Here is a 22,925-nt window from a genome sequence, read left to right on the forward strand (position 1 = left end):
GTACAACACTTAAGGATAGTCATAGGGTACAAATAAGCAATCAAATCATACTAGGAAGCTATCAATATAAATCATAAGGATACAGCAACCAGTTACAGTCATGCAGTGGGAGGAGATGACAGGTGATGGGAACGATGAGAAGACTAATAGTAATAGTAATGCAGCCTTAGTGAATAGTTTGACAGTGTTGAGGGAATTATTTGTTTAGCAGAGTTGGGGGGGGGGAAATTGTCCTTGTGTCTAGTTGTTCTGGTGTGTAGCGTCGTTTTGAGGGTAGGAGTTGAAACAGTTTATGTCCAGGATGCGAGGGGTCTGTAGATATTTTCCCAGCCCTCTTTTTGACTCGTGCAGTAGACAGGTCTTCAATGGAAGACAGGTTGGTAGCCATTGTTTTTTCCGCAGTTCTAATTATCCTCTGAAGTCTGTGTCTGTCTTGTTGCAGAACCAAACCAGTTATAGAGGTGCAGATGACAGACTCAATAAATATCCCACACACACATTGCTAAGAGAGAAGTCCCCCCGAATATGGGCTCCAGCACGAGTCCGGAAGCTCAGAAGGCAAAACCTCTGTCCCCGGGACACGTATATTTGCCATCGTCCGTAACCAGGGTTAGTTTTTAACCAGGTTGGGCACGCAGATCAGTCCCACATGGTGAGTTAGGGGGGTGTTGCACCCCCTATGAGTGAATTCATTAACCAGGCCCACTGCCCTGTGCCATCACAACCAGCGCAAGGACCATATAAGGAAATCCACCTCTGATTATGAGCTTTGCAAAGCTTTAGATATGCCAGCAATAATAGGAAATGCTTGCAGTGGATGAGTGATTTGGTGCATGCTCATTCCTGGGAAAGGAGGACTACAATGCCCATAGCTCTGAGCTAGCACGGGTATTATCATCACAGGGTGTTTTGTGTGGTTTTTTTATATATATATATAAAATAACAAGAATAAGATTTAATTCTGCCAATCTTGGCAGCAAAAATCAATGGAAGCTAGGAATTCAGAACTTTGTATCTGGGTTGTACCATTACAACGCAGGAGGGGGGGGAGCCGATATGGAGAAGTTCTTCCCCTCTTGAAAGGTTAAAAATAAGGGGAAAGAGTATCCAAAAAAAAAAAAAAAAAGCCTCCTCTTGCCGTGTTATTTCTTCCGTATTTGGCGAAACGAAAGCCGCCAATTCTTTTCGGGGGGCCCCCCCGCAATTTTGAAGTGGTAGAACCCAACGTTTCCTTTTGAGAAGAAGTAGAAAAGAAACCCCGCGCGCGTTGCATGCCGGGAAGCTCCGATTGTCTCTCGCTCTCTCTCCCCCTCACCCCCCCGCTTCTTCGTGCGAAACTTCCGCCGAGAAGGGAAAAATTGAAAATTTCCAACGTTGCGTCACGCGGGAGGGTGGGTGGGCGGGGAAAGGAGATGTTCTTTTGGCGCTGGCCAATCGGAAAGCCGACGCCTCCCGAAGGCGGGCCAATCGGAGACGTCGCGGCCTCAGGGCGGGGCCGGGCGCCTGGCGCGAGCCGGAAGCCGGGCGCGAGGAGGCCGGAAGTGGGGTGGAAGCCGTCGGAGAGGGAGCGGAGGTGGCGACGTCGTCCGGACAAGATGGCGGCGATGTTGGCACCCGCGACGGCCGCAGCGGCCCCGGCCGGCTTCGGACTCGGCTCGGTTCGGCCGGCCGCCGCTTCGGCCGGCTGCTCGTCGTCTTCGTCGTCGTCGTCGTCTTCTAGCGGCGGTCCGGGCCCTCTCCCGCCGCCTCCCGCGCCTCCTCCGCCCGGGGCGCTCCGCATCGGCGACCGGCTCTACTCGGGAGTCCTGCTCACCTTGGAGAACTGCCTCCTGCCTGAGGAGACGCTTCGCTTTACGCCTTCCATGAGCAACGGCCTCGACGCCGAGACCGAGGGGCAGCTCCGGATCACAGGCTGTGAGCTCATCCAGTCGGCCGGCATCCTCCTCCGGATCCCTCAGGTGAGGACGGGGAGGCCTCGGGAGACTTGTTCGAAGCCCACCCCCCCCCCGGGCGGTTGGAAGGCGGTTAAAAAAAAGGGGGGGCTTCGAATTTTGAGTGGAGGGGGGGAAAAAGCAGGGGACGTTAGTGAGGAGGACGTTTGGGGACTACAATACCCATCTTCCCCTGGGCAAGTATAAACGGTAACCCCAATAAATGGTAACATTGGAAGGCTGTTAAAGGGGGCTTCGAATGGGGTGGGGGAGGGAAGACCAGGGAACGTTAGTGGGGAGGACGTTTGGGGACTACAATACCCATCTTCCCCTGGGTAAGTATAAACGGTAACCCCAATAAACAGTAAGGTTGGAAGGCGGTTAAAGGGGGCTTCGAATGGGGTGGGGGAGGGAAGAGCAGGGAACGTTAGTGGGGAGGACGTTTGGACTACAATACCCATGTTCGCCTGGACATGTATAAACGGTAACCCCAATAAACGGTAATGTTAAAGGGGGCTTTGAATGGGGTGGGGGAGGGAAGAGCAGGGAACATTAATGAGCACGTTTAGGGACTACAATACCCATCTTTGCCTGGGGAAGTTGGGAGTTGTAGTTGGCCGGGATTTTAATGGATTAAAAAAGAAAACAGAATAAAGTCGGTGTAGAAATAGAATAAGTCGGTGTTTCTCAACCTTGGGGCCCCTTGGAGAGGGGCGGACTACAACTCCCAGAATCCCCCATTTTCCAGCTTTCTGGGAGTTGTAGTCCACCCCTCTTCAAGGGGACCCAAGGTTGAGAAACTGGCTCATTCTATTGACTTAATCTATTCTGACTTATTCTATTTCTACACTGACTTAATTCTGTTTTTTTTTATCCGTTAAGATCTCGGCTGACTATAGCTTCAGATGATGGGTATTGTAGTCCAACGTACTCCTCACTGTTTCCCCCCCACCCCCATTCGAAGCCCCCTTTAACTGCCCTTGCTGCCTTCCACTGTTAACTGTTTCTTGGAGTTACTGTTTAATGCTTTCAGATAATTAAGATACTCCTGTAATAGTTAATTTTGTTCAGAATGTCAAAATTCTGCTCTTTTATTAGTTTATAATTTCATCATCTTTTAAGTGGGGGAGAGGGGAGAGTCCCTGAAGGAGCCTTCAGTTGTTTTCTTCCTCTTTTGCAACCTTATCTGTTGTAAGGGAGCTGGGGACAATGGTCCCCATTAGCATTTTAAAAAGGAGGACTTAAGCTTGCCTTAAAACCTTTATGCAGATGCCTTAAACAACCTGGCCAGGGTCAAAGAAAAAGAGGAAAAACAGTGCCTCTTGGGCACATGATCTGCCCTCTTCAACCAGTATGTGGGTTGTGCTGGGTGGAGATGGAAAGCATTGTAACCTAATCTCAAATATGCAAAATCTGCCTGTCTTAGAAATACTAAGCCTATTAGTTGTACAAAAGTAGACAAAAAATAAGGTATGGTGCTGCTCTTTGTAGGAAGTTTGTGTTAGATAATGATTTGTCCCAATTTGTGAAGGAAGAGAGGCTACCATGAAGCTGAATTGTGGACATTTACCATCTCAGTTCATTTTTAATAAAAATGAAGGGTTTTGTAGCCTCTGGTACTTTTAGGAGCTAATTCCAAAATTTGGAATTTGAGGATATTCTGTTCAGAGTTGCTAGTTTGGATCTGTACAAACCCAGACCAGGACTGAACAGTACTGAAACTTCAGAATGAAATTCAAAATTCCAGACAATACTAGATTATGACCTTACTATTATGACATCAATGGTACTGACATATATAGTAAAATCTAATTCTCCTATATTATAGTCCTGTAATCATTCAAAGCTTTTCTTTATTCAGATACTGAAATATAATAGTGGTGATAATCTTACATGTGTTCCTCAAGTTTTGTTTCATTCTTTGGTTGATTCTTCCAAAATATATGTGTCATTGTGCAATATTGATCATAGGATGTTTGTGAGCCTTTTATGTACAAATGTGGTTGTGGAATTCTTGTTTGTATTTGCTAATAGACAACTTTTTAATATAAAGTCTCCATATGAATTGGTCTAGAGTTTCCTGTTTGGACTAGAAAACCTCCAAGCTCCCTTCCAACTTCATTATTGATAGTCCCAAAGGTGCTTTTTCAAGAAGCAACTGGACTTTGTGGTTTTTCTTTGAAGACATTTCGCTTCTCATCCAAGAAGCTTCTTCAGCTCCCAGAAAGTCCATTTGCCTCTTAAAAAAGCACCTTTGGGAGAACCATGATCTAGATGAGTGAGAATCTCCATAGACATATGTTATAGATACATATGTCATTAGGATTGTGAGGGCAGTCTTTCTGCTTGAAGCCAAATAAGGAAAAGGAATTTATAAATATAAAGTTATATTTAAACTGGAAGATGAAACAACTTGGAATTCTCTTCTCAGGACAAAATAACCCCACCCCTAGTTATTTTAAAGTTTTCAAAAACCAGAGAATCTGTGTAGCATGCAGTGTTCTAAATCCAGGAAGTATTTAGAAATGGGCTGCCTCTGAGTTAGTTGTTTCTGCTTTCTTTTGTTTTCCAGGCTAATTAAACCTCAGGACTTTTTTTTTTTTGGAAACAGTTAAATCCAGGCTTGTTTTTTTTTTAAAAAAAAACTTCTTAAGGAGGAGTCCTGATAAGGAAGCGGGGATGGAGGTGGGGGAGAGGCTGAGAGAGGAATATTGCTTTATCGGAAGCTTTCTAACACAGCCCAGGCAAGCCGGCATTCTGTTCCAGGAAATGGTGTGACGCAACAGCCCTTTGGCCTGAAATGACAGTGATTCCCTCCCTTGCAAGTTCTTTGTTGTCTGCCAAGGAAACCAGCTGAGGGCTGCTCTTTTGAGGGCAGTCTGGATGACAGTATGTTTGGAGCTGCAACTCTGGCTGATTCATCCCCCAAATTTCAATCCCCTTGTTGAGGAATCTTGTCTCTGGTTTCTCCTCCCGAACTGTGTTTTAGGCAGAGTGGGTTTTTTCATTGCCTCTTGGTTTTTTTTTTTAAATTGCACCTTTTGAGCAATAAAGAGCCTCCCGGGCCCTTTCATGTTTCAGAGAAAGTGGGCGGAAGGCCATTGAGTGCCTTCCACCTCAGAATCCTTTTAAGTTGTCTGTCGACACCAAATAAACAACAAGTCCGTTTTCTCACATGCCTGCTAATAGGAACCAGGAGTTGTGATGACACAGGGCCATCCCTTTACATACATTAAATAGTCTTCCCCCCCATCATTTCCTTGGGCACTGGGAAGTTTAACCTGTGCAGTGTGTGTGATTGCCAATAATTTTTTTTTTTAAAAAAAGTTACTTCCCTTAAACAAGGAAAAACCTGGTTACTTTGGAAGTGTTTTTCCCAAGTCGAGCTAGGTATAACATTCACCTATGACGGGGGTCAGCAACCTGCGGCTCTTTCACCCCTCTGCTGCGGCTCCCTGTCACTCAAAATATGTGTCACAACCGTCAATGTACGACACCTGCCTTCCCACGATTTATTGAGGTTATAGGCATGGGTTTTGTGGTTCCCGGTGTTTTCTTTTCTGTGGGAAACAGGTCCAAATGGATTTTTGAGTTTTTAAGGTTGCAGACCCCTGACCTATGAAAAGATGAGGAGGGACGCCGTGGCTCAGCGGCTAAGACGCTGAGCTTGTCGATCGAAAAGTTGGCAGTTCAGCGGTTTGAATCCCAAGAGCTCCCGCGACTTGTCCCAGCTTCTGCCAACTTAGCAGTTCGAAAGCCGGTAAAAAATGCAAGTAGAAAAATAGGGACCACCTTTGGTGGGAAGGGAACAGCGTTCCGTGCGCCTTTGGCATTGAATCATGCCGGCCACAGCGCTGGCTCTTTGGCTTTGAAATGGAGATGAGCACCGCCCCCTAGAGTCAGGAACGACTAGCACATATATGTGAGGGGAACCTTTATCTTTTATGAGAAGACGAAGATGATGGAGAAAATACAGCTGCAGATTCTTTATAGATTCAAAGCTCATGTTCCATTTAAGTTTTTTTAACTGGAAGAGTATTAATAGATATTCTGGTTTTGCTTTTTTTTTTTTTTGTTTTCCAGGTGGCCATGGCTACAGGGCAGGTGTTGTTTCAGCGTTTCTTTTATACAAAATCATTTGTGAAGCATTCCATGCAGGTACTTGGTTTAATTTTTGAAAATGGAGGGGGGGGGCTGTAAGCTCAGTTGCCATTTTAGAACATCAGACTATTGAAGTTTTTCTGCTGGACATCCCGAGCTGATATTACTTGCTGATAGATCCTGTTTCTCTTGAATACAAATGTTTTCAGGCCTTCAATTTAGTGTCAGCATGAATCGATAACGTCTTTTTCCTCTTGGGCCACATCCATAATGTATCATGTTGACGCTAAATTTGGGGGTTGATTGAAATATATGCTCCTTTTCCTTCATTGCTGACATTTACGCAACTTTTAAAAGATTGAGAAATTCTACCTCCTGCGTCAGAAAAAGATGACTCACCGAAAACATTTAAAGAAAACCTTTTTTTTTTTTTTTTTACTTTCTTTCAAAAATTATAATGAAAGCAAAGTTGACCTTTTTTTGGGAGTTGTGCTGAGAGAAGCTTAAGGATAAGGTCCCTTCCTGAATCTCGTGTGTGTGAGAAGAGTTAACATTCTGAGTCCTGCAATGGCAGAGCTTTCTTAAAAGCACAGGTAGTCCTTGACTTAACAGCCACAGTTGACCCCAAATTTCCATTGTTATGTGAGAGAATTGTTAAGTGAGTTTTGCCCCATTTTACGACCTTTCTTGCCACAGTTGCTAATTGAGTCATCGCAGTTAAGTTAGTCACACGGTGGTGAAGTGAATCTGGCTTTCCCCTCTGACTTTGCTTGTCGGAAGGTCGCAACACGGGGATGACATGATCCTGGAACATTGGAATGGTCATAAATAGGAGCCAGTTGTCAAGCGGCTGACTTCTGGTCACATGACCATGGAGACGCTGCAATGGCCATAAGTGTGAAAAACGGTCATAAGTCCCCCTTTTCAGTGACATAGTAACTTCAGTCACTAAAAGAATGGTTATAAGTCGAGGATTAGCTGTTTAAAAAAAAGTGTCAGGGTTCCGGACCGATGCCCTAATTAAATCATGAGCCTCAAAGAAATCCAGTTATTTATGAGGAGCTTCATGTCGGCACTTTCCAAGTGAAGCCAACTCTCACCCCACGTAATTTACGCCCCAATCATGACCCTGTTTCTCCCCCCCCCTCCCAGGGTGTGTCATTAATCATATTCGCCAGTGGAGCAATTTCATGGGTTGTCGCTGTGGGTAACCCTGGGAGACAGCCTTGAGAGAGATATGTCTGGAATGTGCATCTGTTTTTAGCTGCCGTGCTGCTTCGTCGGTTTCCCATCCCCCTTGCCTATGGCAACTCAAGAGCAGGCCAGGGATGGTTTGCCAGTTGACAAAAAAGATTGATTTCGATTGGGCTCAGAAACAAAAGGGGCAGCTCGGTGAGATTGGATGGGCTGCGTGAAGACCGGCTCAAAAGCCAGTCGTCCAAATTGTTCTCCCGCAGCTCAGAATGAAATTTCCGTTGTCTCTTTCCAGCATGTGTCGATGGCCTGTCTTCATTTGGCTTCCAAAATAGAAGAAGCCCCACGGCGCATAAGAGACGTGATCAATGTATTCCACAGACTTCGGTTACTGAGAGAGAAAAAGTAAGTCTGAAATGCGGTGGGCTTGGGCAGTCAGTTCTCGCGGTTTCTACTTCGGCCTTCTTGCAAGAATTCGTGTAAGCCTCGGTCATGACACACACACACATACCCATCCACTTCCTTGTCTTTCATGCTCTGGCCCCTTTTCCTGCATCCACACGCAATATAGGGGTGATTTAAGGATCCCGTCTTTCTCGGATTGTGGATCCCATCCAATGCGGAAAGGGGGTTCGCAGCGATTCCTCCCCCTCTGTTCGCGAAGGAGATAGGCGCTGGGGTTCTTATCTCCAGGTTTTTCGCTCCTGAATTTGGCAAAAGGGAGACCGCAATTATATTCCTAGAAACAATATAATTGCTGGAGGCGCTACAATGGAGTGAAGCTTTGTATGGGAGAAAAACTCTGGGGCTGAAGGATCGGTTAAAGAGAGGGAATTTGGGCTTGAATCGGGTGGCTGGCCCTCACCAAAAGGATCTTGAGAGTTCCAGATGGAGAATTTAAACCTTTCTCGATCTGGTTCCCTTCAACTTGATTGCACCAAGGGATGATCTGTTGTGGCCTGCCGGCAGCAGCCAGATCGGAGGAGGAGGAGGAGGAGGCGTGGGAGTCAGGGTCAGCATCAGGGCAACCTGAGAGCTCCAAGGGGGAAGAGGGAATGGAGCTGTCAAAGAGAGAGAGGGGGGGAGGGAGAGAGAGAGAGAGAGAGAGAGAGAGAGAGAGAGAGAGAGAGAGAGAGGAGCCTGGGCCGTCCGACAGCCCTCAGATGGAGAGTCAACAACCCCCAGGTCTGGAGGTGGCTGATGAGGAAGAGGAGGAACAGCTGGGTCCAGTGCCTGACGCGCGGATGCGCAGAAGGCAGAGGAGAGGAGAGCAGTGGAAATCTATGGGCTGGTCCTTGGGACAGAAAAGCCACCGCTACTAGTGAAGCTCCCATCCTAGCTCTAGGGTTAAAAGCCAACGGGCGGAGATGGATAGATGTGGCAGACAACTATTCATCTCCCAGCCGGACAGTCTTGTTAGCCTGCGGTGAGAGAGAAACTTTTTGCCGGGAATGCCGGCGCTCCTAATCTTTTGAGTTAAATTCAGAGGGTTTGTCGTGTTTGGGGAGCTGGGTCAGAACATGAGGGCCGTGGCTTCAATTGAGCTGATTTTTCCATTCAGACCGTACAAAAGCTGGCACTAAGACTCCTACTGTGGGCGTTAGGCTGTCGAGGTTTCAGCCAAGACCTCCCTCCTTCCCTCCTCCTTCACGCAGGAAACCTGTACCCCTAATACTGGATCAAGAATACGTTAACTTGAAGAACCAAATCATCAAGGCAGAGAGGAGAATTTTGAAAGAACTCGGATTTTGCGTCCACGTGAAGCATCCTCACAAGGTTCGTATTGGGTTTCCTGTTTTTTTTTCTTTCCTATATATCTGTTGCCTGGGCAGACCAAAGAGTTGGGGGTTTCTTCCCCAACCTCATTTAAAGAAATACCTCTTAAGGCCCAGGACTGAACGGATGGCTTCCCATTTTAAGCGCCGATCACCTTTCTGTGTTAAGGATTGCTCGTTTTCAATCCGTGTGACGAGTGTCTTTTGGTATGTCCAGGTAACACTATAACTTTCTTCAGTTGTGCATCAGATCTTCCCAGATGCTCAAATCCTTGTGCAAGGGAGTGTGTTCTCTTTCTTCCTCTCTGCTGTATGGCTTCCTTTTTTTTTTTTGGACTCAACAACATTCAAGTACTGTCCCTTTGAGAGCGAAACAAGCTGGCAACCCTGTGGAGCGGAAACCCTGCATCTTCTCGGTGCTTTTAATCCTGAGCCTCTTTGGCAAGGGTGTTCCCATCAGAGGGTGTGCGTGAATTACACTACGCCTGACGAAGAGCTTGGCTTTGTCTCTGGTTGGGCCAGGAAAGGGCACGAGGCTTCCCCATTCAGGCTCCCTTTTACAGTTTCCCAACCAAATCGCATCCCTCTCTCTCTCTAAATCTTTGCGATCAGAGCCCAGCATCTTAATGAAGTAAATGATCGTCAGTAAAGTCCTGGAAGTTTTTGGGAAGCGCGGAGCACAGTGAGTGGACTGTTTGTTCTAAACTTGCTGGCTGACCTTGCTCTGCACTGTCCCTCACTATACAAACCCTGGATAAAATGTTTCTGCATTAATAAAATCTGGTTTGTCAGCTTCAGAAATGAGGATATCGTAGCCATAGTTTAGGGCTATCAGGAGAGGTAGAGATTCCCGTTTCCTATACACTGTGGCTCCTTGGATTTTTCTGTTCCACCATGCTCTTGTTTAATTCCTTTCTGGGAATTTTTTATATATATATATATATATAATAAGCATTGCAGGCTTACTGCTCTGTGCCAGCAGTTCATTCCTGACTGGCTCAAGGTCGACTCAGCCTTCTGTCCTTCCGAGGACCCAGGACAATCTGGGTCCTCCAAATTGAGGACCCAGATTGTTGGGGGAAGATTGGCTGACTCTGTAAACCGCTTAGACAGGGCTGCAAAGCATCGCAAAGCGGTATATGAGTCTTAAGTGCTGTTGCTTCTCAGAATATAAATTCTAGTTTGTGAATCAAGTTTGAGTGCCCTAACTCTTTTTGCCCTGGGCAGTCTTAACTCATTTCTGGGCATACTTTGAAGCCCAAAGTAAGGTAGATTAGTTCTTTTTTCATCCCTTCATCAACTTGTACAGTTTTTGGGGTGGATCCTGAAGGAGATGGGACATAGTGGCTCAGTGGCTAAGATGCTGAGCTTGTCGATCAGAAGGTCGGCAGTTCAGCGGTTCGAATCCCTAGTGCTGCATAATGGGGTGAGCTCCCATGACTTGCCTCAGCTTCTGCCAACCTAGCACTTCGAAAGCACGTAAAAAATTGCAACTAGAAAAATACGGACCGCCTTTAGTGGGAAGGTATCAGCGTTCCGTGCGCCTTTGGCATTGAGTCATGCCGGCCACATAACCACGGAGACGTCTTCGGACAGCGCTGGCTCTTCGGCTTAGAAACGGAGATGAGCACCACCCCCTAGAGTCAGGAACGGCTAGCACATATGTGCGAGGGGAACCTTTACCTTTACCTTCCTGAAGGAGAAAGCTCTCTCCATTTTTAACTTTGGATCAGGTTAAAGAGAGCCAGGCCTGGAAACACGAAATGCCCAGGAGAAAGCTTTGCGTTATGTGTCTGTCCTTCTGAGTCTCACTTCTCTGCTTTTGGAGGGCATAAATACTGCGAACTCCGGAACTTAAGATTTTAAGTTCCAGAGTTCGCAGTATGTCTGCTTCTTTTTTTTTTTTTACTATATATATATATTCATACCTAGAGTTAGCTGTGGCTCAGAGCAGCTTGTCAAAGAGGACCTTAGTTCAGCTGGCCTCCTCTCTAAATTAATACCTCTCTCCGCCGCTTGACCACCTGTATAACTCCGTCACCCGTATCTTCCAGATAATCGTTATGTACCTTCAGGTATTAGAATGTGAGCGTAACCAGCACCTGGTCCAGACCTCATGGTAAGTTGACGTTTCTTGTTTCTCTTGAGGCCAGCGGGGCAGTGGCTGGAATGTGTCATAGTTGTGGGGGCTGTGTGCGCGTGCTCCACTGCCGTGTTCGTGGCCTTCCGTTTTCGTTGTGTTTTTTTTAAAACCCCGGAACGCCACTTCTTGTCCCTCCGAACGGACGGGCTGCTTTGCTAAAAGAGTCAAACACACACTGTGTCTTAAATGGTAAGAGAGCGGATCTCCCCACCCTTTCTGTCCTGAGGGAAATTTCCGGGCGGGGGTTTCGGAGGGAGATCATCTGTGCTTGGAATGGGGATGCCAAACCCATTTTGCGTAGGGAAGGGAGGGAGGGCACCGGAAGAAAATAACCTTGGGAGGGCACGAAAGCAACTTACACGCACAGTGTTTGTTGTTGAAAAACACATTGCCCTGGGTGGATCTTATTCTAGGTGTGGGGGTGGCAATCTTTTAGCACATGGAGTCTCCCCCCCAACCCATGGGCCGCAGCCCACTACCAGGCCATGGCTTCTTTGGAATTGGGCCACGCGAGCAGCGGGCCGGTGCACGCAAGCAGCCCATGCATGAGTGTTCAACTTGATGGGCTGGTGAATACTCACACGGCCCAGTTCCCCTCTCCCACCCACCCCCAGCCAGGCCGCCATGCTGCAACAGTTAGGGACCTCTGTTTTAACACCTACCTTTTGGGTGACTAGTGGCTGCCTGTCACCTTACAACAGCTCCTCCCCGGCAACCCCAAGGTGGCCTCAGCCATCTTGTCCGTGTCCCCATTTCCCAGGTTTTAGATCCTTAAAATATCTCTGTTCTGTTCCGTGTTTGGTGTTTTCTGAACCTCACAGTCCTAGCCAGCCTCTCCTCCCTCCCACTCCCCTTCGGCCCCGTAGTAAGAAAGCTAGCAGCTAAACCTGTGAACCTACCAAGGGTGTAAAAAACATTGATCTCAAAAAGCGATTGTTATGAACTGTCTGGCTGTGGTTTTGAAGGAGAACCTGTTTTGACTTTCTTTCTTTTTTTTCTGTACTCTTTTGATCGAAGGGTAGCCTCTGAGGGTAAGTGACTAAGACCTCCTCTGCTGCCCACGAACAATGGTGCAGGGAATACTGGCGTCTTCAGTCAAACCCCGAGCAGGCTCCAACAGAGAGAAGGCTGACTCTCTAGACAGGTGGTATGCGTCCGCTAGTAGAGTTAAAAACTGGCCGAACTGCTGCTTGTTGATTTTATTTTTATTTTATTCCCCCCTCCCCCCATTTGTTTCCAATCTCTTTTCCATTTCGTTTGCACACTTTTCCCAGGTGAGCCTGTGTTACTTACTGTCCAGGTGCTCTGATGCTATTATGTTTGATATCTCATAGTTCAATGCAAATGTTTTGGCTATTTATTTTTTTTTCTTCTTAAATTGTCGCTGGGCTGGGAAGGAGGGAACGGGGCTCTAAATGCTGGTTATTGCATCTGTAAATCTTATTATGCTTTTTGTATTGTATTGTAATTATTTATTTTAAAAAAAAAGATGTCAACTTTCCTGATTATTATGCACGCCGTATGGCCCAGGGGTTCTGTTTGGACTTTCAAAAGTTGGATCTTCACCGTTGCCTTCCAGAACAAAATGCCTTCCATTGTTGTTGAATTAGAATGTTTGATTCTCTGCTGGAATTATTGCTGTCCGGTAAAGTGGTGGTGGGGGAAAAGTCCAAGATCTTATGTTGCATAACCGCACTTTTTCAGTTGTTTCCAGGTGCTGCCCTTGATCATTTAGCTCCTGTAACTCTGGGAAGCCACCACAGTTAGTTCATTGTGGTGCGTCTTCTAATCTAAACTGACGTAGCTCCATTCAAAGGTTAGTTGGACAACTGGTCCCCCATCCTCTTTGTGGATCTAGGCTGCCACCGTCCAAGAATGGTTATTATTAAGCCCTTCTTTTCATCCCCTGGACCGGTTTTTCCATGCCCCAAGACGGTTGAAAGAGGCCATTCAGAAAATTCCGGCGGGCATAAATACAGGTAGACCTTGACGTCCAACAATCCATTTAGCGACCGTACGAACTTACGACGGAACTGAAAAAAAAAACGTGACTTCTGGCCATTTTTACACACGGCCGGGCTGGCAGGGTCACACGATCAAAACTTAAAAACACTCAGCAACTGACTCCTATTTATGACGGTTGCAGTCTCCCGAAGACACGCGATTCCCCCTTTTGCAACCTTCTGACAACCAAAGTCAAATTCACTTAACAACCGTGTGACTAACTGAACAACTGCCTAACAACTTCACCTAACAACTGTAGTAAGAAAGGTGTTAAAACGGGGCAAAATTCACTTGGCGTCACACTTGGCAACAAATTTTAGGCTCCATTCTGGTTGTAACTCAAGGACTACCTGTATTTGGGGGGAGAAAAGGCATTTTCTGTTAAATAATTGTTGGTTTGCCTTTTTTTTTTTTTTTTTTTTCCCTTGCTTCCATTTTTGCTGCACCTGAGCCATTTTTTCATCACTGTAGACCCCCCAACACACAGGTTGAATAGATAGATTCTTGTTCTGGTAACAAAATGCAGCTCGGAAATTAAAATTCCCCCGTGCGTGCAAACCTTCACAAGAAATAGGCAGGCACCCATACCGTAATACAGCCTAGGCTCCTAAACCCCATCCAGCAGACGACACCTTGGGGAAATAAAATACTTTATAAAACAAATTATAGGTGGTGAAAACGTACTGTGTTGCTTGCATTGCCTTTCATGTTCCGGTGTGTGCAAAAACGGACTGATCAGAGGGTCATGTGCTGTGTATGTTTTTACTTCACGCTGTGCACATTTGTTTTGAGAGACCTTGTTACAGCCGGGCGGCTAAAGAACAACTCAAGGAGAGAACCCAAATCCATGTTCGACTTGACTCATTGCACCCCCGTTGGCAAAGGATGGGACGTTTTTTTCTGGCTGACTCCCTCAAACGGATTTGGGTCCAGTGGTTTTCCCCCACTCCGAACAGAGAATCTCCCCGTCGGAAAGCGGCTTGCGATGGAAGAGGCCGGCTGTTGGAAAAAGCTCTGGATTTCTTCACCTCCCTCCTTCCTCCTCCAAAACCGTTGAACCTGTTCCCGCAGACTTGTTTCTTTTTGCATTGCGGACGCGTGGCGGTGGGAAGAGTCTTCGGACCGCTATGACTTGATCGCTGTTAAACCTTGCGCTTGGCGTAAGACCAGCCCGGTAGATTGTAGCCGAGAGCAAAGTTAAAACAGGTTTCTCATTCCTAAAAAAACAAAAAAAAACAAAAAACAAAACACCCACGTTGCAGTTGATAACGTTCTAGATCGATGTTCTAGATTGACGCTCTTCTGCGAGATGAAGCAGCTCGTTCCCTTGTTGGGGTTCACAGGGTTAGCTAGCAGGAAAAAGTTAGCTCCGTTAAATTGCAAAAGGAAGAGGCTTAGTACTGTACAGGAAGTAATTTTGGGGGGGCAACTTAGCAACTCCTACTTTCTCTTCTTTTCCCTCCCCCAATTATCTCAGGAATTACATGAACGACAGCCTGAGGACGGATGTTTTTATGAGATATCAACCGGAGACGATTGCTTGTGCCTGCATTTACCTTGCTGCTCGGACCCTTCAGGTTGGTGTCTTTAAAAAAATTAGAACCTTTGTGTTTCCTAAGCAGGATTGCTGCTTTTTAGTGAATCGGTTTCACCACAGAGAAAGGGGGTGGGGCAGGGGTCAGCCTATTCTCCAAAGCACCAGAAGGCAGGGCAAGAAGCAGTGGATGGCAACGAAGCAAGGAACAATAGAATAACAGAGTCGGAAAGGACCTTGGAGGTCTTCTAGTCCAACCCCCTGCTTAGACAGGAAACCCTACACCACTTCAGACAAACGGTTATCCAATCTCTTCTTAAAAACTTCCAGTGTTGGAGCATTCACAACTTCTGGAGGCAAGTTGTTCCACGGGTTAATTGCTCTCACTGTCAGGAAATTTCTCTTTAGTTGTAAGTTGCTTCTCTCCTTGATTAGTTTCCACCTATTGCTTCCTGTCCTGCCTTCAGGTACTTTGGAGAATAGCTTGACTCTCTCTTCTTTGGGGCAGCCCCTGAGATATTGGAAGACTGCTATCATGTCTCCCCTAGTCCTTCTTTTCATCAAACTAGACCTACCCAGTTCCTGCAACTGTTCTTCATATGTTTTAGCCTCCAGTCCCCTAATCACCTTTGTTGCTCTGCGTGGAGATTTTTGAGAAGAGACTCGACATCCATTTGTTTGAAATAGTATAGTCTCTCCTGTCTGAGCAGGGCGTTGGATTAGAAGATCTTCAAGGCCCATTCCAGTTTTATTATTCTGTTCTTTTTCTGTATTGAGCATTTAGTGGCTTTTTTTTCTTCTCGCAGAAGAGGAAAGAAATGTAAAAAAAAAAAAAGTAGGCTTTTTTTTTTTTTTTTTTAAACCTAGAAGTAATCCAGTGTTTTCAGGCCTGGGCTTCTACGAAAGTCATGTCGATTCTCCCATCCCACGCCCCAATAAAAACCACAACCTTAAAAATGTACTAGGAGCTCTGAATGTGATTGCAATTCAATGCTTTATATTTTGAGTCTCAAAGCAGGCCTTCCTTAAAAGTTTTTTAAGTTGGGGGAAAAAACTGCCTTTTTTTGGAAACCATCCGTCAGGGAAACTTTTTTGATTTTGAGAAATCGAGGGATGGTCTGAGAAGTAAACCGGAAAGCGGGAGATCCCCAGTAAAACTAATTTGTTTCAGTCTCCCAAGTTCTCCTCCTCTGCCCTTTAGCAATAGCCCTTAGACTTATATGCCGCTTCATAGTGCTTTTCGGCCCTCTCTAAGCAGTTCAAAATCTGGGTCCTCATTTTACGACCCTTGGAAGGCTGAGCCAACCTTGAGCCCCATCAGGATCGAACTGGCAGTGGGCAGAGTCAGCCTGCAATCCTGAATCCTAAACCCCTGCGCCACCAGGGCTCTTAAAAAAAAAAGATCCGTGACTTGGATCTTTGGGTAACGTCTTGCCCAAGGAAGCCATCTTGAGAGCTTGAAAGCTGGCTGCGATTTGGGAAATCCCGTTACTACAACCTGCCGTAAACACTACAAAGAGTCACCCCATTGGGGGGAGGGAAGCGTGTGAAGGGAGGCACGTGCCTTCTCCTAGTTTAATGAACGGGCGATGCCTTTTCTTTGCAGATTCCTCTTCCGAGCCGTCCTCACTGGTTTCTTCTCTTCGGGGCTACCGAGGAGGAAATTCAAGAGGTCTGCCTGAAAATTTTGAAGCTCTACACGGTGAAGAAGGTGAGTTAGCTGCCTCTGGGGCAGGTTTGTGAAATGGGAGGCCACAGTGGTTGGTTAGCAGCAGGCTCTCTTCTCTCTCCTTGATCAACTTTGGGGGCTGGGAAGATTACGGAGATCCCGTCCATCCAGGAGTCCTTCTCAAGCCTGCGATGGGAACCTTACTCTGATTTCTGTGGGGGAGGAATACAAGTCCTCCTCGGCTTACGACCACATTTAAGGGCGGAATTTATGTTGCTAAGCGAGACAGTTGTGAAGCGAGTTTGTCCCATTTTACGACCTTTCCTGCCAACGTCGTTAAGCGAATCGTTGCCGTTGTTAACTTAGTAACACGGTTGTGAAGTGGATTCTGGCTTCCCCGTTGATTTTGCTTGTCAGGAGGTTACCAAAAGGGGGGGAAATCACGTGACCCCTGGGACACTGACTGTCATAAATATGAGTGAGTTTCCGAGCATCTGAATTTTGATCACATGACCATGAGGAGGCTGCAACGGTCATAAGTGTGAACAATGGTCCTAAGTAACTTTTTTCAGTGCCATGGTACCGTGTTTTCCCCGAAAATAAGACCCTGTCTTGTATTTTTTTTTTTGAACCCCGAAATAAGCGCTTGGCCTTATTTTCGGGGATGTTTTATTACTTTGGGGTGCGTGGAACAAGATGGGGCTCCTCTTGCCGTCTTATCTGATTTCCAGCTCTGTCTCCCTAACCCTAACCAGAGGAAATGGCAGGGACCGGCTGTGCATGCGTTTAAATGTTTTTGGGGAGGGCTTATTTTCAGCTGGGGGGGGTATTTTAGCGCATGCGCTCAAAAGCCCGATTGGGCTTATTATCAGGGCATGTCTTATTTTAGGGGAAACAGGGTAACTTTTGAGAGGTCACTAAACAATCTGTTGTAAGTCGAGGACTACCTGTGCTTCATATTCTTGGGTCCTTTTCCTCACCATCCACCTGCTCTTCCTTGCGGCGCAGCCTTTTCAGGTAAGCAAAGGTTGACCCTAAAGCCCAGGTTCTCTCTCTTTGCCTCCCCAGATTGACCTGGCCGTTCTGGAAAGCCGAGTAGAGCAGCGGAGGCTGGCCATGGAAGAGGAGAAAGCCCAGGCCAAAGGCCTCGTGCCAGACGGAACCCCCCATCTTGCCGTGTCAGGTTTTTCTCCCGTCCCCAAACCAGGTGGGTGTTCCTTGTCTTAGAATAACTTTATTGTCCCTTTGGACGTACACTAATCGGCACACATTAAAATGAAATTTCGTGGCATACAACAGCTCTCAAAGGGTCTCCACATCCAATATACAAGACATGAACTTAGGAAGGGGATAGTAGCCTGTCAAAAGAAAAGCTGCTTGTCTTTGCCATTAAGCCGAACGGTCTGTTGTGGCCCGCCAGCAGAGCTGGCAACAGATTCGGACAGTGAGGAGGTTGGGGAGGAACATGGGCCAGTCCTGGAGTCTGGGGAAGGCTCTGACGAGAGCTCCTGCGTCAGAGGCAGAGGGGGGGGGGGCAGGGATGGATGCCAGTTATCAGTTGCCTTTGGAGTCGGACATCAGTGGGGCAGAAGAATCGCTGGAGCCTGTTCCCAGTCTGCGCAGACGAAGGGAACAACTAAAGAACAAGGGTCGACTCAGGAGTAAAGCCACAGGTGGACGATGAATGGCCCCTCCCAGAGGGAATAAAAGAGGAGCGAACGGGGAGGGGAGTTTGCAGGAGACAATTAGTTTGCTTAATTAGTTCGTGACTCTCCGAGACTCCTTGCCAAGTTTTGAAGATATCGGCCTGGCAGATAAGGTCTGCGACTGTAAATTCTCCCTTGAAAGACTTTGCTGGATGTGAACGAGAGGAATTCACAGTCACTTAATAAAAAGGGTTTTTTTGTTGGGACAAGGAGCCTGCTTCATGCTCTTGGGAAGCCTACATGAGGACACGGTCAAGTTGAAACCAGCCATCAGTCCTGGGGATTGATGGGTTAGTAAGATTCCTCAACTTCTATTTGACTTCAGACCAACAATCGAGTAAGCAATACCCCAATGAAGAAACTGCCAAAGAGCCATCAGTAAACAGCCCAACCAAAAAAATCCCTAACCCACACAGACGGGCACAGACACCAGAATATAAACTGAGAGCAAATCCCATTCCTTACTAGCACTGATGACGTTACCTAGTTGGGTAATGAAACATCTGCAAGAAAAACAAACAGGTTCAGAGAGCACCAAGGACCCTTCATTTCAATCAGCAAATATTCTCTTTTATTGGGTTCTGTCCTGAAGCGCCTCTTCTTTGACTTAGCTGTTCGTCTCTTGAGATACTCTTCTGACCCAGCAAGAATTTGTAAATGATCATGTTATAGACCCAATAGGCGTAGGAGGTTTTTTTTAACAGAATCCTGGCTGGACTTGCGTCCTTAAGTTTCGATCGCAGGACCCTTCATGTTTTCAGTTCCCCAAGGGTTCTTTTTTCCCTATCCCGTAGCCCAAGAATCGGGCAGCGCTTGCCTAAATTTCTAATGTTCCCGGATTGGTCTGGGTTTCCTGACCTCTGTCTCTTTCCCCCTCTCTAGAATCTCCCAAAGACACCAAAGGCAGCGTTAAGCCTTCCCCGCTGCCTGTGCAGGCAGTCAAAAATGCAAAGAGGAAGACCGAAGGGATGAAGAGATTGAGGTCGAAAAGTCCAATTAATGGGTAAGGTTTGGGGCTGGAGGCTCTCCTCCGCTTAACGGGAGTCGTGTTGGGGAGAGTTTTTTTTCCCCCAGTTTGAATCCAGATACACCTCTCTCTCTCTCCCTCTCTCTCTCTCCCTCTCTCCCCCTCCCTCCCCCTTCCTCTCTCTCTCTCTCTCTCTCTCTCTCTCTCTCTCTCTCTCTCTCTCTCTCTCTCTCTCTCTCTCTTTCATGCAGTGTTTCCCAACCTTAAGATGTGTGGACTTCAACTCCCAGAATTCTCCAGCCAGCCCTGGGGAATTCTGGGAGTTGAAGTTAGGTTGGGGAACCTTGCTGTAGTGAGATCCTACAGTAGTGGCCAAAATTCTGCAAACCTTTTTGGAAAAGCGTATTTTTTAAAACTAGCTAATAACACCACTTTTTCTTTTTCTTTTTTTTTTTAGTAGTACCATAAAATTATATATCAATGGAAAAATAATTTAATCAAGAATGTAATACAATAACTTTTAGGAAGGATTTGCTATTAGAATAGCAGTTACAGTATAAAGAAGAAAAGTGAAACAGGTAGAAAAAACGAAATAGACAAAAATGATCCCCATAGGAAAAATGAGATAGACAAAAATGATCATCATGTCAGTTAATCCTTAGCTGGATAACCTTTAGCATGAATGACGGCCTTACAACCTCTTCCCATGGAGTGAACCAAGACTTTTAGTTCTGCAGCTAAATCATGTGAAACCAAGATTGAAGGATGGCTTCTATTAACTGGGTTTTATTGCTGGGTCGCTTCTGACTAACAAGTTTCTTGAGTCAGCTCCATAGATTTTCAATTGGGTTAAAGTCTGGGCTATTCCCAGGCCATTCCAGCAGTGGAATAGGATTATCTCGAAACTCCAAAAAAAAGTGGTGTTATTAGCCATCAAATCTCAAAAAATACACTTTTCCCAAAAGAGTTTTCACAATTTGGCCACTACTGCATTTTTAAGATTACCCTCTCATGAAAGTTCATCGTTTCGCTGAAAAAAAAAAGAAAAACATATCCACAGCATCATCTCCCTTATTCTTTGAATCCGCAGCGTTCAGAAAGGCCGCGAGAGCAGGAGTCGCAGTAGAAGCAGAGACCAGAGCTATTCTCGATCCACGTCGCACTCCCCTTCTCCAAAAAAGAGGTAGGCTAACCAAAAGGCTGGAGCTGCCTTGTTGGTTCTATCGGCAGTTGCTTTTAGCGACAAGAACAACCGAAAGGGTCTCTATCCAATGACATTTGCTAGCTGGGCATTTGGCTCTCACGTTTAATGGTTGGAGTCAATTACAGGTAGTCCTCGACTTAATGATGGTTTGTTTAGTGACCGTTTGAAGTTACAACAGTGCTGAAAAAAGGCTTTTGCGACCTTCTGACAAGTCCTGTGGCCTAGACATGGCGCTTTTGGCTCACAATTAGGAGGTGGTGAGTTCAATCTTAAGTAGAGGCATGTAGGATCTCCTGCTTAGGCAGGGGTTGGACTAGATGACCTCCAAGGTCCCTTCCAACTCTGTTAATCTGTCCACGGGGAAAGCCAGATTCACTTCGCCAACTAATGACTAACCTAACAACTTCAGTGATCCGCTTAACAACCATGGCAAGAAAGGTTGTAAAAGGGGGGCAAACTTTACTTAACAACTGTCTTGCTTGGTCACAGAAATTTGGGGCTCCCTTGTGGTCGTAAGTCGAGGACCACCTGTAATAGGAAGCCAGCCTTTTCGGTCTCCACTCCAAGATTGTATGCCTTAACTCAGGAGTGTCAAACTTAAATTTCATTGAGGGCCGCTTGTGATTGACCTCCGGGGCCGTGGTGGGCGTGGCCATCTTGACATCACTCGTGTCGGGAGTGCCTGTCGCTCAAACGCTCCACCAGAGAAAACGGGCTCTCGAGCTCCGTTTTCAGCTGGGACGGCCTCCTGCAACCCTCTGCCAGCAAAAACGGAGCTTGGGAGAGCCATATTTTCGCTGGAAGAAGTACCGTGGGACGGTCCTTGGCTATTTTCAGGGTGGCCCCGTGGGTCGGATCTGGCCCCTGGGCCTTGAGTTTGGCACCCCTGCCTTAACCAGTAAAAGCACAGGAGGAAACAAACGATTAGCCAGGCAAACCGTTCTCAAGTTTTCAACGTTTTTAAAATCTGCCCTGGCGGTTGCAATGACAAGTAACCTGTCTTCCTTTTCTCCCCTCCCCCTCCCCTTCCAGGAAAAGTGAAAGCTATTCCACCTCCAGCTGCTCCAAGTCGCACAGCCGTTCGAGGAGCCGCAGCGATTCGCCTCCCCACCAGTTCGGCCACACCGCTTCCTCCGGTTACCAAAGCTCCAAGATGCGAAACTACAAGAAGGACAAGGGATACAAGTATGGCTCTCCCAAAGCCCGGAGATCCCGTAGCCGGAGCTCCTCGAGATCCCGCAGCCGTTCGCGGGAACGCTCCGAGCACACCGGCAAGTACCGGAAGAAGAGCCACTACTGCAGGGATCAAAGGCCCGAACGACACCACCCATACGACAGGCCGAGCCATCGCTACGAGAGAGATCACCCCGGCCACAGCCGACACCGGAGATGAAGTCAGACAACACAGCCAAAGCTCCCCCCCCCTCCCTGGCTTCAGCCAAGCCCCTCTTTTGCCCAAGGCTGGACTCTGGAGCCTTACAAACATCTTGACTACTAGTTAAGGGCACGGACCCTACAAGGGCAAACGATGAGGATTGAGAGGGGGGGGTCCCTCTTTGGCTGTTTCCCCCCCTTGTCTTGATATAGGGCTGTTGCTTGTCTGCTGGATTTTGTGTCTGCTTCCTGCTGGTGTGATGTCCCTTTGAGCTGTCAAAAGCAGGATTGTGGCCTGCGTCGGATTCTACGGAGGAAAACCTCAGGACACTGTTCAGAGGGTTGAGATTCCCCCTTCCCCATTTTTTTTTTAAAAATCTTTCTTTCTCTCACACAGAGGATCTTGGAAGGTCACCCCAACAACATTTTGCTTGGTGCTAAGAGCATTTTCCTTTCTCTCTGTTCTCTTTTTTTTTTTTCTTTTCTTACAGTGAACCTGTTCGCATTGCTACTACAGAAAAGGTGATTTCCGGATTCTTTAAAATCTAGTGCCTATATTAGGCAGTCTCAGAGGGAAGAAGGATCCGATGCTGAAATGGGAAGGATGGAGGAAAAGCTTTAACCCTTTCAAAGTGCAAAATGTGTTTCAAGTAATTTTTGGAACGAGGAACCCGCATCCTGAGAATGCAAATGTTTACGTTCCTTAACTCGAGGTTTTTTTCCCCCCACAGGCCTACTTCTTCTTACTATTATTATTATTATTTTTTATCCCCGGCAGAAAGAACTATGGAATAGTATTTAAATTCCACATATTGAAAGTGGGTTTTTTTTTAAAAAGAAAAAGAAAAAAAATCCTGGTGCTGGCCACCAATACCAAGCTGCGGATGATTTGATAGAGCTTAACCTTTTACGTGGTTTAGTTAATAAAAAATTTACTCAGGATCTTTTCAAAAAGTCTGAAAGAAATGATTGTTTTTGTCTGTTCGTAGCTTGCTGAAGAGAAAAGTGTTTATATAAAGAGAGAGATGTGTGCAGCACAAGAATATCCGTTTTAGTGGTATATCTGAGCTGTCTTCCTGTTCCTTAATTTCATTAAAGTATTTGATTTTGTATTTAAACAGTTGGACTCGGACTCTTCAACCTGCGTTAGAGTGGCTGTTTTAGTTTGTGATATGTTCTTTTTCTCTCCCCAGTACCAGATTTTACCAATTGCGAGCCTTTTACACAGAGCAGAAGGTTGAAGTTTGGTGTCAGATTGGATCTAGGGGGGACATAGTTTCTGGAAAAAAAATTATTTTTTTTTATAACTGTGCACTTTGCCTT

At 46.5% G+C, this 22,925-nt stretch overlaps 1 protein-coding gene across 4 annotated transcripts; it reads left to right on the forward strand.

Annotated features, from left to right (window-relative positions):
* The first annotated feature begins 1,583 nt into the window (after positions 1-1,583).
* Positions 1,584-22,720, forward strand: CCNL2 (cyclin L2). 4 transcript variants are annotated; one of them, XM_070956294.1, is made up of 11 exons: positions 1,584-1,958; positions 6,015-6,089; positions 7,522-7,631; positions 8,882-9,002; positions 11,056-11,120; positions 14,626-14,725; positions 16,289-16,393; positions 17,420-17,558; positions 18,940-19,060; positions 20,115-20,207; positions 21,261-22,720. In XM_070956294.1, the coding sequence occupies exons 1-11, from the start codon at positions 1,596-1,598 to the stop codon at positions 21,619-21,621; spliced, it is 1,653 nt and encodes a 550-aa protein (XP_070812395.1). In that variant the 5' UTR covers positions 1,584-1,595; the 3' UTR covers positions 21,622-22,720. The 4 variants fall into 4 exon arrangements, with proteins under 4 accessions (XP_070812395.1, XP_070812398.1, XP_070812396.1 ...); XM_070956295.1 differs by lacking the exons at positions 1,584-1,958; positions 6,015-6,089; positions 7,522-7,631; positions 8,882-9,002; positions 11,056-11,120 and adding an exon at positions 12,194-12,288; XM_070956296.1 differs by lacking the exons at positions 1,584-1,958; positions 6,015-6,089; positions 7,522-7,631; positions 8,882-9,002; positions 11,056-11,120 and adding an exon at positions 12,199-12,960.
* The last annotated feature ends 205 nt before the right edge of the window (positions 22,721-22,925 follow it).

This window comes from Pituophis catenifer, unplaced genomic scaffold (genome assembly GCF_029215685.1).
Source record: "Pituophis catenifer annectens isolate HBS135680 unplaced genomic scaffold, rPitCat1.0.hap2 SCAF_18, whole genome shotgun sequence".
NCBI classification, from domain to species: Eukaryota; Metazoa; Chordata; class Lepidosauria; order Squamata; family Colubridae; genus Pituophis; species Pituophis catenifer.

Excerpts from the sequence above, each read along its gene's own strand:
- CCNL2 (XM_070956294.1), top strand. The coding sequence starts at position 1,596 with ATGGCGGCGATGTTGGCACCCGCGACGGCCGCAGCGGCCCCGGCCGGC. Across the intron at positions 11,121-14,625 it reads CACCTGGTCCAGACCTCATG|GAATTACATGAACGACAGCC; the intron begins GTAAGTTGACGT and ends CAATTATCTCAG. Across the intron at positions 20,208-21,260 it reads TCCCCTTCTCCAAAAAAGAG|GAAAAGTGAAAGCTATTCCA; the intron begins GTAGGCTAACCA and ends CTCCCCTTCCAG.